At 36.5% G+C, this 13,282-nt stretch overlaps 1 protein-coding gene across 1 annotated transcript in view; it reads left to right on the top strand.

The window, feature by feature from the left end:
* The first annotated feature begins 2,934 nt into the window (after positions 1-2,934).
* MYO5C (myosin VC) overlaps positions 2,935-13,282 on the top strand; it is a 31,972-nt gene continuing 21,624 nt past the window's right edge. Inside the window, exons 1-14 of the mRNA XM_009702561.1 lie at positions 2,935-2,994; positions 3,943-4,053; positions 4,957-5,122; positions 5,400-5,544; positions 5,955-6,111; positions 6,677-6,820; positions 7,745-7,826; positions 8,440-8,547; positions 9,085-9,191; positions 9,819-10,084; positions 10,520-10,601; positions 10,943-11,083; positions 12,213-12,338; positions 12,969-13,052. Of these exons, the coding sequence (XP_009700863.1) occupies positions 2,935-2,994; positions 3,943-4,053; positions 4,957-5,122; positions 5,400-5,544; positions 5,955-6,111; positions 6,677-6,820; positions 7,745-7,826; positions 8,440-8,547; positions 9,085-9,191; positions 9,819-10,084; positions 10,520-10,601; positions 10,943-11,083; positions 12,213-12,338; positions 12,969-13,052 (1,779 nt within the window). The remainder of the gene's footprint in view (positions 2,995-3,942; positions 4,054-4,956; positions 5,123-5,399; positions 5,545-5,954; positions 6,112-6,676; positions 6,821-7,744; positions 7,827-8,439; positions 8,548-9,084; positions 9,192-9,818; positions 10,085-10,519; positions 10,602-10,942; positions 11,084-12,212; positions 12,339-12,968; positions 13,053-13,282) is intronic.

The following is a 13,282-nucleotide window of genomic DNA, read 5'->3' as shown; positions in this document are numbered from 1 at the left end:
CAGGCCGGGCGGGTAATGCCAAACTCGCCGGAGCGTGCTTGTGCTTTTTGTGCTTTCTGGGGTTGCGGCGGCGCATTAAAATGTTGAGCCACTTGTGTTACTGACAAGGGTTCCCTGGTTTGGACCTGACCGGGAGGGAATGTGTGCCCTGTGTGTACGGGTGCATCATCTGCCCAGGACAGCTGAGCTAAAGCCCGTCTGAGTGCCCATAAAGTCCCAGGGCAGTATGGGAGAATACTTCATTTTGAGATAAATACTTCTTTTGGGAGACCGTTGGACTTCAGGTGTAGGTCTCTGATGTGCTAGCCAACAATAAGGTGATTCTAAAGTTTAACAGCACTTCCCTGGCTACTTAATCGCGGAGTGCTCGCTCTTTTTGTGGCGTGGTTTAATCCCAGCCAACAACAAAGCACCACCCAGCCGTTCAGTCACTCCTCCCCGCTCCCGCTGTGATGGGGCGGAGAGTTGAAAAAACAGTAAAAACTCATGAGTTAAGATAAGAACAGTTTAATAACTAAAATAAAATAAAATCTAATACTAACAATAATATAATAATACTAATTGTAATGAAAAGGAATATAACAAAATAATTAAAACCCAAGAAAAGACAAGTGATGCACAGTAACTGCTCACCACCCACTGACTGATGCCCAGCCTGTCCCCAAGCAGCGATCGGCACCTCCTGGCCAGCTCCCCCCAGTTTATATACTGGGCATATGATGCTCAGTGGTATGGAATATCCCTTTGGCCCGTTCGGGTCAGCTGTGTTCCCTCCCAGTTTCTTGTATGCCTGCTTGCTGGCAGAGCATGGGAAACTGAAGAATCCTTAACTTAGGATAAGCGCTACTTGGCAACAACTAAAACATCGGTGTGCTATCAACATTATTCTCACACTAAATCCAAAACACACTGTACCAGCTACTAAGCAGAAAATTAACTCTATCCCAGCCAAACCCAGGACATTTTGTTATGCAAATATTGAATGTGTTTGGCAGAACTAAAGCAAAGATTCTTCCTCCTTAGTGCAGCTGCTGTATTTTTTGCACAATTTTTCCCGCTTTTCCTGTAGTCACCAGAATGTTGTGATGTATAATTTGTTTGCTTAGCTTTAAATAACAAAGTAATATATGTATATTACTAATTTATAAGCCTGTATCTCTTCTATTGCAAAAGCAGCTGCTATAATAAACTTCTATTTAGCCTTGTGCTGCAGTGGTATTTAGTCATTTTGTATTGGTACCACACTCAGAGCAGCAGAAATAAGGTTTTTTTAATCAGGAATAATGTTAGGCAGGTGAAGGGGAGGAAGGAGTGTGTGGGTGTAATGTGATATGAAAATGAGCAAACTCTCTTCTGTTTACTTGTAAGGCAGGGTTTGGAGAAAGCAAACTTTGGTAGGCTGGGTACATTTGCCAATGGAGGCTCCTGGAGCTGCAGGGACCTTTTCTGAAGAACCAGTACTTTGATGATACGCTTTTTCCTCCCTTTCTGGTCCGTGACCTAGTGCAGTTCCCATTCTTACATGGGAACAAGCTGTGTGCCCCTGAGGCTATTTGGTGGTGGTATTCTAGACTCACATAGAATAACAGCAAATAAAGAATTCAATTTAACTGCTGTGAATGAGTCAGTATTATTTATAAGCCAAGAAATCAACATAGTGTAGGAATGACACAAAAGTTGATCTATACTTAGATATACTTGGAAAAAGCAAAGTTAAAACTGATTTAATTTAGCCATGTCTTTCATTTGCCCATTAAATAGATACTTGTGAAGCTGGATTTTTCTACCTTTGGTCAGATAGATGAAAACATTGTCATCATAGTGGTTTGGGGTTGTTTAGAAAAGGTCTTTGTGATTTTGGATATTGCATAAAAAAATGCCATCATCCTGAAGGCATCAGCAAAGAGGTATCATGAAAGCAGCTGATGTTTCGATTAGTGTTCATCACCTGACATGCATGCCAAGTTGGCATATGGTTGACCAGATGAGTCAATCTCTCTATCCTTAGAGATACTGAAAACTCAACTGGAGAGGTCACTGAGCAACCCAAGCTAAATTGCAGGATGTCTTGCGAAGGTCCCTCTTACCCTAAATTGTTTGGTGTTATCTGCAGGGTTTAGAGTTGAGAAAGCTACTGTTGAGGTACAGTGCGGTTTGTAGGGACCTCAGTAGGCACCCACCGTTGGCGGTGTGTTCAGTGGAGTTCTTGGGGTGGAGACCCTCATGTTCTGACGATTGGCTGGAGCTTTCAGGACTTCCTCCAAATTAGAGAGGAAAAAAGTAATTTGTGCCAAAACCAACAGTTGCAACACCAAAAGGAGAAGGTATATGAGTCTCCAAAGTATCTGTGGGTGTGCTAACACTTCATGAAAGCCTTGACTAATGTTAATTTTTTGAGTAAGCAGCTGCAGCAGTTCTCATGGGTTTACTTAAACACAGTTGGTTTAAACTGACCATGAATATAGCTCTGGTAGGGGAATTAAATGAATGGTTCTGGCTATCAAAACAGAAAGACGCTGGAAGAAGATTATATGGCATGATTGCTTGTGCAAGTAGGGACTGAATGGTTCTGTGCTCTCTAGTGTTACTTTATCACAAACTAGAGAGATGGCCCATAAGAAACTCAGTACTAGCAGGTACTGGTGATTTTCAGGCTTTTTTTCTGACATCACTGTCCTTCCTCCTCTCCTCTCCTTACATCCAAATACAGTCTTCAATGTTATCTTCATTGCCATCTGAGATACATGCTATGCAGTATAAAAAAAATTTTGCATCGAGGTTTAAGGAAGGTGGTGACGTGTCAGAAGTGGTCTCAAACTGCAAATCCCTGAACAGAAGTGATTTCAGTGTTACTAAAAACAGTGTCTATTAATGCATAGTTTGTGCATTAGGGAGGCTTTTAGGGATGCTGCCGCTTTGTTAAACCCTGGCAGGATGAGAAGGCCACACCCCATCAGTGAAGAAATTCCTGACTTACTGAGGTTGCCAGCTGTGGTATGTCCTTTTAAGAATGCTGTTTCCTATAGCTACTAGGGTGTTTCCTGTAGCTTCTAGGGCAGAGCATTTAAAGATGTTGCTAATGCTTCAGCATTTTAACTTCAGCATAGGACAACTAGATGGTTCAAACAACATAATTTAAATGCAAATGTTTATGCTTCAGAAGGCTAGAGGTAATTCTGTTGTCTTGATTCTTCAAATACCTAAAAGAAAATTACAGTTCATCTGCTTCCATTGGAAATAAGTGCTTTTAGGAAGGGTATTTTCTTCCTGAGGCAAAGCTAAAGTACCTTACTGGGTCTGAGTTCAGCTAAGCCAGCTGATGGCTTGTAAAGAAGGAAACCTGCCAGTAGTCTTTGAAATTCACCCTAGAACAGGGGAAGATGTTGTTTGGAGGTTGCACTTCAGTCCCATTAAAAGAAAGGTAACTGTGCAGAGTCTTTCCTGCGTATACATCTGTGCCTATGGCAAAATGCTCTCTAATTTCAGTATCCCATACTTCAGGGAAGTGATTATCCAAGTTCTGGTAAACGAGGAGCTTTCTCTGGTACTTGCTTGTTTGAAATCTCCTAGAAATTAGGACTCTGCCCTAAGCGTATTTCTTCACTGTCGTAACACTTTCTTCAGTGTTAGAGAGTTTGAAGAGCCTGGCAACAGTCTGACCTTGTTCACTTTCCTGCATGCTGAGTTGTTCTGCAGACTTTAAACTAAACAGGAGCAGAACAAGCATGCCTGAGATTAATGACTGCTCTCACATTTTTTTTCTTTCATGAGGAATAACTAGAATACAAAACTACAGCCTGCTGTACAGAGATAATAATAATCCCAAAAAATCCTGGCATCCAGTTCAGCTTTTAGGTTGCACTTGACATCTGAAAACTTTTTATGCTAGTCTGGTATTATGATAATAGCTAAACTAACTATTATCTTGTTTTTCTGTTGTAGTACAATAGGGTTTGGATCCCTGATAATGAAGAAGTTTGGCAGTCTGCAGAAATCACAAAAAACTACAAAGCTGGAGACCATTTTCTCCATGTGCAATTAGAAGATGGAACTGTAAGGAGAAAAGCCTTAATTATTGTGGGATTTGCTGAGATATGTTTATGTAGAAACATAGGACTCACCATTACAGGATCTAAATGACTTGTCCATATTTTCTTTCATTCTAACCCTGTGTTGACCAGACTTTTATCTTATTGAAATTTGTACAGAAAACAGCTGTTACCTAAAAATATCAAGAGTGCAATTGTACTATTTGTATAACATTAGTATAGAAGACATACCTTGAAGATCACTTCACTTTTGAAACAAGCACTGAAACTCATCTGAAGTTGAAGTAAATCAGAAGTGCAAGGCAGGCATAGTCATCTCTCACACAGCTAGCTGTTGCTTTTTTTTTTCTAAAGAAGTTGTTTTATGTAAGATCCGTTAATTTTAGAATCTTAGTTCTTTACAGATTTAATATTTTGAAAACAGTATTTCTGCATTCCTATTCTGTAAAGACAAGTATTAAATGTATGATTAAATGGATTTGTTGAAAGAAACGGAAGTGAGTTTTAAACTTTCTGTAAAGAAAACTGAAGGGTTGCCAGTGAGGATAGTTTTAGAGCTGACTTAAGTTTTGACTAGATGTTTGCTTTCATTCAGTTGCAGCTGGTCTGCCATTTTCATCTGTACTTGAAATACGCATGTGTTTAGAGAGCTAAATGCATTTCAGATTTTTACAGATTTCTATACAAAATACTGTAAATAAAGAGAATGTAGTTTTCTTTTTCATAAATAATGAAGAGCTCCCTCTTACTTTCATGATCTCCAGGTCCCCTAAGTTCAGTGGGATATATGAAATTGATGATTTCAGGGCTCTGTAAACCCTGTAACTTCATGTAAAGGTAGAAGATCAATTTGTGTTTATGCAAACATAATGCCTTTTATGATATTTCAAGTAATTTTTATTGACAGGAACTGAATTACCCTGTTGATCCAGTTGCTTTGCCACCCCTACGAAATCCTGACATACTTGTTGGTGAAAATGATCTCACTGCACTTAGTTATCTCCATGAACCAGCTGTTCTACACAATCTTAAAGTTCGTTTTGTGGAGTCTAAGCTTATCTACACCTATAGTGGTAAGCAAAGTAAAATGCAAGGTTTGGAAAAAAAAATTCTTAAAAAAAAAATCTTGGGTTAGTTTGCAGTAAGATGTGAGTAATGTTTTCCTCAAATGTGTTTTAATTAATTCAGCTTAATTCATTTTGTATGAGTATAGACTTGTTTGTTGATCAGGATCGCCTACCTAGTTTAGCAAATATTTCTACTTTGTGTCAGTTTAACTGTTTATGCCGAAAACTGGCATTTCATTGAACTAACCTATGATTTATTTTTGTTTTATACACTTGGCTGTAGGAATAATTTTGGTTGCAATAAACCCCTATAAACAGTTGCCAATATATGGAGAGGCTATTATCCATGCATATAGTGGGCAAAACATGGGTGACATGGATCCACATATATTTGCTGTGGCAGAAGAAGCATACAAGCAAATGGCAAGGTTCAGTATGTTGTTTAATGTCCTTAAATAACACTTGAAGTCTAGTGGCAGTCGGTGTTAATTGTCATTTAATTTAACTGTGTATGTACCACTGGCTATTAAGAATACCTTTGAATGGGTAGCTTAACTAAAGGAGGAGTAATTCCTTAGCCAGTTGAGGAATTTCTGGAACTCATAATTATTTTAATTCTTGATGAGGGGCAAAACACTGTCTTAGTGAAGTGAATAGCAGTGACATCAGCCTGGAGATTACAACCAAAGAGGAGTAAGAGAAGAAGAGGTGAAAGATGGAACTGATATGAGAGTTGACCTGAGCTGTTTTCATACATTTGTTTCATATATATAATGCTTACATTTATACATGCATTTTAGACATGTCTAATTTAAACTGTCTGATTATTTGGTTTTAGAAATAACAAAAATCAGTCTATTATAGTCAGTGGAGAATCAGGAGCTGGAAAAACTGTGTCTGCAAGATACACTATGAGATACTTTGCCACTGTGAGTAAGTCAAGCAGCAATGCACATGTGGAGGATAAAGTATTGGCATCCAATCCAATAACCGAAGTAAGTTTCAGAGAGTATCTGTCAAGTCCGTACTCATCAAGGAAGGAATTCTGAGAGCTGCTGGGAATTTTTGTTTGAAATCTTTAGGGACGTTTTAGCTACCTGAGTTAGATATCTAGATTAGAGAAGTTTAGCCTCTGATTGTTACTGATGGAAAAGGTGGTCAGCTTCAGGAGCACCCAGGTTCTGCCTAATTTACCAGTGGCCCTTTGGAGGCACTAGTTTGCCTCTGGAGTTTTCTCTGACCACATCCTGTTAATTAGATGATGAGAAAACCATAATGAACAAGTTGTTTGTTTTTATTAATTGGAATAGAAACTGGTTAAGGTTCCTTATGGTGGGAAAACATACATTCTCTAATTCTCAGTTTGTGTAGTGTTATACTATTTGACTTGAGGCTTATCTTCAAATTTGGGCCTCAAAATTTAAGCCTCACAGCTCAATGTTGAGATTGATCCTTGAGCACCTTTGATTTTAGGAACTTGTAGCTGAGTCATGTTTTGACAAAGTTATTGTTATGAAAGATGCAAGTGAAACAAATACTAAAAGTTTATAATTTTTGTAGGCTATCGGCAATGCAAAAACCACACGGAATGATAATAGCAGTCGATTTGGAAAATACACTGAAATCAGTTTTGATCAGAGTTACCAAATCATTGGAGCCAACATGAGAACATACCTGCTTGAGAAATCCAGAGTTGTCTTTCAGGTGGGTAAAATAAAGTTAAAAACAGTCAGTGTCATTATAGCTACTAAAGTACTATCCTTTACTAGTTTCATATAGGAGATGTTATATGAAGTTCTGAATAGTATGTCTAACCAGCATTTGATATATTTTTTAATAGGAACTAATCTTATTTGTAATAAGAAACTAATTTATTCCGTGTTCTTTCTTATGTTAAGTGCAGGGTGTATCTCAAGGACAATTCCCTGAGATAAGTGCAAGAAGTATTTGAGAAATCTGTGATTTTCAGTCACAATATTAACACATGCCAATTGTATCTCGAAAGGAACAACGTATATAGGGCAGAGAGCGTCTTGGTAAAAAGCTGGCTGAAAATTTATAAAGCCAGGGCTTATTGCATGTGACTCATTACCATGTCAGAGCATAATTATGATAATCTACTAAAGAAACATTTAATTTTATAAAACTATTTTTACAAAGTTTTTGGTTTTAGTAGTATTGTAACTTTTTAAGTGCTACAAAAAAATCTTCTATGTATCTGCTGCCTGAAGTATGGTTTGGAAACAAGAGTTTTCTGAGTTACCACGGGGCAGTATTTCAGCTGGCATTCCTACACAATTGTTCATAACAGTATCTGCCAGTTCTTATTAGTAGATGGTTGTTCAAGCTGAGGAAATTATTGGAGTAACAGCCTTGGGGAAAGAACTCAGCATATTGGTAATGGAAATAAAGTATACTTGAATTTATCACTTTCAAAGCTCTTGTTGAAGCGTAAGATGTGCCATTTTAATATTGGGCAATTTCTTTGCCAAACTATGTTGCAGTAGAATTTAGCCTTCAAGTATCATTATCTCTTTACAGTAGTATTGAATAGCAAATGTTTTCCTGTTGGTTTGTTGGGTTTGGTTTTTTTCTGTCTGTAATGATATTCTTTGCTTTAATTTACAGTCCGAGAACGAGAGAAACTACCATATGTTTTATCAGCTGTGTGCGTCTGCGATGCAACCTGAATTTAAGCATCTTAAATTGGGTAAGTCTCAAGAAAATAACCTACTCTTCATTTTTGCAGTGCGGTATTTTGAAGATTGGATTTTCAAATGCTAGGATGTTGAGTGCTTTATAGCATAAATCTCACAGACTTACAATGGGACTTGCATTTTTAAGTCACTTAGTTACTATTCCTGATTGTATTGAACTTGGTAGCAAATCCCTAGTAATTTGAATAGTGCATGATCAAGTATCTAACTTTTATCTAACTGTCTTTGGAAATCTTATTTTGATACTTTCTGTAGTGACTGATGCTATAATGACAGTTTAGGGACTGGATTCATTCATTTATCTACAGAGAAGCTTTAATGCCACCTGGGAGAAGCAGACGTTAAGTATATGTGTACTCAGTCTTCATTCCTGTTTGTTTATTGGGTCAAGTATTAAAATTGCTAGGAATTACGAATACTAATTTGTGTTATCTTAACTGAGCTAGGCGCATGGACTTCTCTCAGAAAAAGAAGACCTCCAGCTCACTGTCGAAGAGCTGTCATCTGACAGCATCTTTAATTTTCTGGTGTTACAAGAGTCTTTAACAAGTGGCTATCCCCAGTCCCAAATTTTCCAGCATTACAAGTTTTGCTTCTTGTCTATAGGAAGCGCAGAAGAATTTAACTACACAAGAATGGGTGGCAGCACAGTAATAGAAGGAGTTGATGACAGAGCAAATATGATGGAGACTCAGAAGACGTTTACCTTACTGGGTAAATTCTTGGGATGCCTTTTAAGTATATTTTAATTTTTTTTTTTTTCTGAAATGGACAAAGGTGGATTGTTTCTGAAATGTCCAAAATGTTAGTACTAATTATGAAAATAAATTCTTTCATAGCCTATCCATTGCACTGTTGGTGTGTTTTAAAAGTACTAGGCAAGAGCAAATGGCTGTTAGCAGTTGGTGTTCATTGTTAATGGTTAAAATCACTAAGAGCTGGAGTCTTCTTGGCCCTTAAGCTAACGTGCTGTGACAGAAGTCTAATTGGAACCTTCTTTGCCCCTGCATGACTTATGTGAAACCCAAATCAGACTTGAGCTTGCACTTGGGGAGTACAGGAACTTATGCCTAATCTCTTATCGGATCAGACAGGCAGAAAGTAGGCAGAACCAAGGCTTTTTGCATAGTAGTCTGCAGAGATGCTGTACAATTCTTGGCTACACAGCAAAGCAAGTAATCCAGCATTGTGCTACTTTAATTAATTGTACTGTTTCTGAGTATTTAAAATAATCAAGAATTGTTTTTTTAGGTCTGAAGGGGGATTTTCAGATGGATGTTTTTAAAATGCTGGCAGCAATCCTACACTTAGGCAATGTGGAAATAACAGCTGTTGGAGATGAAAGATCATCCATCAGTGTAAGGAAGTAGCTCATTCAGATACCAACATTTTCTTTTATATTCTATGCCAAAAGTCCTTTGGCAAGAGTTTTTCTCATATCTGTGGCTCAGAGCAGCATTAAAACTGGTACACTAAACTTGAGAGATTTCTTCTTCTTCTGTATAGAATCACAGCGAGAGTTTATGCGAATCTTGTTTCATGCCCAAGTTCAGAAACTCTGAACAAAAGGCAAAATGTGGCTGAGAACCCTATATCCAATTGATCCACAGCTGTTGGAAGAGCCATTTGGGACTATCTGCAGGATACAGGGAACTGAGCATTGTCAAAGCTGCTCAGAGTGTGTCCCAGCAGACTATGCAAGTCCAAAAAGCAAGGACACCTAAACATAGACTAAAGTAACTTTTTCTTTCAGTGTCTTAATCCAAAGCATCTCATCTGGTCTAAGTTTTTCTCTCCTGTATCAGGAGCTCTATCTAGTAGTATTTGTATTTTGATATTTTGCCAGATGAAGAAGTGAACAGAGCCCCTTGTCTATATAAAAATAAAAGTCATAGTTTGATGTTGGTGGTGCCAGGATTTCACTTTCTAGACAACAGTTACAGTATTAAAAGTAATCTAATAATATTTATTTATCTTTTTTAAAGCCAGAAGATAAACATCTCAATATATTCTGTGAACTTCTGGATTTAAACTGTGACAAAATGGGACAATGGTTGTGCCACCGAAAGATTGTCACTATGTCAGAGACTGTAATAAAGCCAATGACAAGAGCTCAGACTGTTAATGCAAGGGATGCTCTGGCAAAGAAGATATATGCTCATTTATTTGACTTTATTGTGGAAAGAATTAACCAAGCTTTGCAGTTCCCTGGCAAACAACATACTTTTATTGGTGTTTTGGACATTTATGGGTAAGAATGTCTCTGGAAACAAATTTACTTTAAGTTGTTCCTTTTCTTTGGAGTTGGTAAGAGACACTTTTCAATTTGTGCTGCTAATGAATTTGGAGGGGTTTGTTTTACTAAAAGGTCATAATTGTGTAAGTTCTTTAGCATCCAGAGTAGTGGAAATGTTCAGCAACTATAAATATTAGTATTTTTTGTGAATGAGGTTTAAATTTAACTTTTATATGGTACTTTTAGATTTAACTCTGGATTTTTTAGCTCTGTTATGTCTGGTAACGTTAACTTCTAGGGAAGTTTTGAAATGGCTTAGCATCTTCATTAGTCTTACAGCTATTTAATTTTCTTAGAAACACTAGGATAGCTCCAGAGTCTTACAAGGATACTACCATTTGTATTTAAATGTCAAGGGATTTTTTTTTTCTTATTTGACATGTGTTTCAGCTTTGAAACATTTGATGTGAACAGTTTTGAACAATTTTGCATCAATTATGCTAATGAAAAACTGCAGCAACAATTTAACCTGGTATGTTGTTTTATTAGTTACAGTTCTTATTTTTCTTCAGTTTTGAGATTATCAATAATGGATATTAGCAAATGCTATTTGTATTTGAGTAATGGATATTTCTGGATAATGGCTATCCAGTAATAAATAAAAATATTTTATTTTTATATATATACATGCTTACACACATAGATATAAGTGAAAATTTCTGAGTTTATTTTCTTACAAGATAGGCACATAGTATACTACAAAATATTTATATATTTTGTTTCTGTCTTATGTGTACAATCATGCACATGCACACTGTATTTATTTTCTTCTTTAATTGTAACCTTACATTTTCAAAATTTTCATATATCTAGCATGTCTTTAAACTTGAACAAGAAGAATATATGAAGGAAGATATCCCATGGACTTTAATAGACTTCTATGACAACCAGCCTGTTATTGACCTTATCGAAGCTAAAATGGGAATTTTGGAACTTCTGGATGAAGAGTGCTTGGTAATTTAAAAATTCTGGTATTTAGAGCTCATAAAAAACCTATATGGATTGTTACAAGTTGCACTTGTAATCCATATTTTGCCCTTTTAAATGGGAAGCGGAGCATTTTCCTCATAAAAGGAACATTACTATTTGCCTTCTATTTGGAAATTTTAATTGTAAGCCACATAGTCTATTTTTCTTTGACAAGATTAAGAACCTAAAACTAGATTCTTAACTAGAAGCTAACCCATCAACTAGATTTCTTCACTGTAAGGGTAGTGCAGTACTAGAACAGGTTAAGCAGAGATGCAGTGGGATCCTTATCATTGGATACTTTCTGGATTTGAGTTCAAACAGCAGCTTAATCTAGTGTTGGTGGTAGTCTTGCTCCGAGCAGGAGTTTGGACTACCCAATCTTCAGGGGTCTCTTCCACCAGTATTTCTACAATTCAGTTATTCCACGAATCACTAATTTTGATACAAAAAAAGAGTCTTCCTTTCCTGTTTTTATAAGTTCTTGTTGAATGCACCAAACCTACATCTTTGCTTTTTCTTCTTCAGTCTTACTGGTTTTTTCTCTGTGCTGTCTCCTGACTGTAGCAATTCCTGAATCTATATTTTTTTCTTCCACATATATGTAGTTCCCTTAGGCTTCCAAAACTGTTGAAGTAGCTTTGTCAGTGAAGAACAGTGCAGGGAAAGGTGAGCCCTGTTAAAATGGTCTCTGAAAGGTGTCTTGGTGATGTTGGCAAGTTGTACTTCTCTGAATCCAAACCATGGAGTAATATGGGAGGGATTAGGCAATATTCCCTAACTCAGTAGCTTATCTGTTATTCTGCTCATTAGCATTCTTAGGGATCAGATTGTCCCTGATTGCAGCTAGCATCCTCTCAGGACAAAATGATTTATGACTCATTAGAGAATTAACTCTAGTCAGCAAATTTGTGGATTAATATGACCTTTCTGAAAATGATTTGCTACAGGGAGCCACTGGCTAGTCTGAAAAGACAAAAACTGGTTGTTATCAGGCCTCTGAACTCACTGAAGATGCTTTATTCAGACAGTATTTATTGATAGTAAGCAGTCTTGCTGTTTTTAACAGTCTAACAGAGTTTTGTTAAAGAGATTGCCCTTCTCGTTTTTACAGTTACCTCATGGAACAGATGAAAACTGGCTTCAAAAGCTATATAATAATTTTGTCAATAAAAATGCACTCTTTGAAAAGCCGCGGATGTCAAACACGTCTTTCATCATTCAACACTTTGCTGATAAGGTAGAGTATAAACAACCCAGTATTATTTCACCCTGTTTCTAGCAGTAGCTCATTCAGAAAAGAAACTTAGAAAATAGAGAAAATATTAACCACCCTTGTTTGGAACATCTATAAAATCAATCTTCAATGCATAGTACTATTTATTTATTGGTAATACTGCCTGTAACATGCTATTTAAACGTAAGAAGTGCTTAAGATAATGAATTTGAGAGTATAAAAATAAATCATCAAGATAAAGAGGCAGAAAAAAAGTACACTGTACAAATAAAATAGTTAATATTGTAGTCCGTACATGGTTTAGTCTCAGTTATTTACATTTCAAATGTAGTATTCCTTTTTTGGTATTTTAATTTGAAATCATAGAATAATGAAGAGGGGGAAAGAAATTCATATTGAAGGCAGAAGGAAATTGCAGTTGACAGTGGATTCTGACCGTTTGTCCTGCTTCTAAATTTGTAGTATGCATGTATGTATGCTTGCCATAATGAAACTGGAAAAAACAGAGTTTCAGCCATCATGTTTAAGACCGATTAAGAGCTGTTGACCACCATGGCTTAGAGAGTAAAAATTATTGTTTTGCTAACTGTTCATGTATTGCTGAAAAGTTAATGCTTTCACCTGTTTGCACAGGTAGAATATAAATGTGAAGGATTTCTGGAAAAAAACAGAGATACAGTGCATGAAGTATTGATTGACATCTTGAAAGAGAGCAAGGTTTGTGAACAATCAGTAATGATTAATTTTCTGAATACCTGATTTTATTGGAATTCATTCAGATGTAATTTTAAAAGATTTTTTTTTCTGATAAAAAATATTTTTAATAAATCAATTAGTTTAGTCTTAATTTTTATTAATATTCTACAAGTGTGTATTTTTAATGTCATAATAACATACAAGATGGAAAAACACAGTATTGAACTTTTTCGTATATGTGTATTTACCTT

The sequence above is a fragment of the Cariama cristata genome, unplaced genomic scaffold (assembly GCF_000690535.1).
Source record: "Cariama cristata isolate BGI_N322 unplaced genomic scaffold, ASM69053v1 scaffold21186, whole genome shotgun sequence".
Lineage (NCBI taxonomy): Eukaryota > Metazoa > Chordata > Aves > Cariamiformes > Cariamidae > Cariama > Cariama cristata.
Note: the sequence above shows the minus strand (reverse complement) of the source record. Positions and strands in the feature narration are given on the sequence as shown.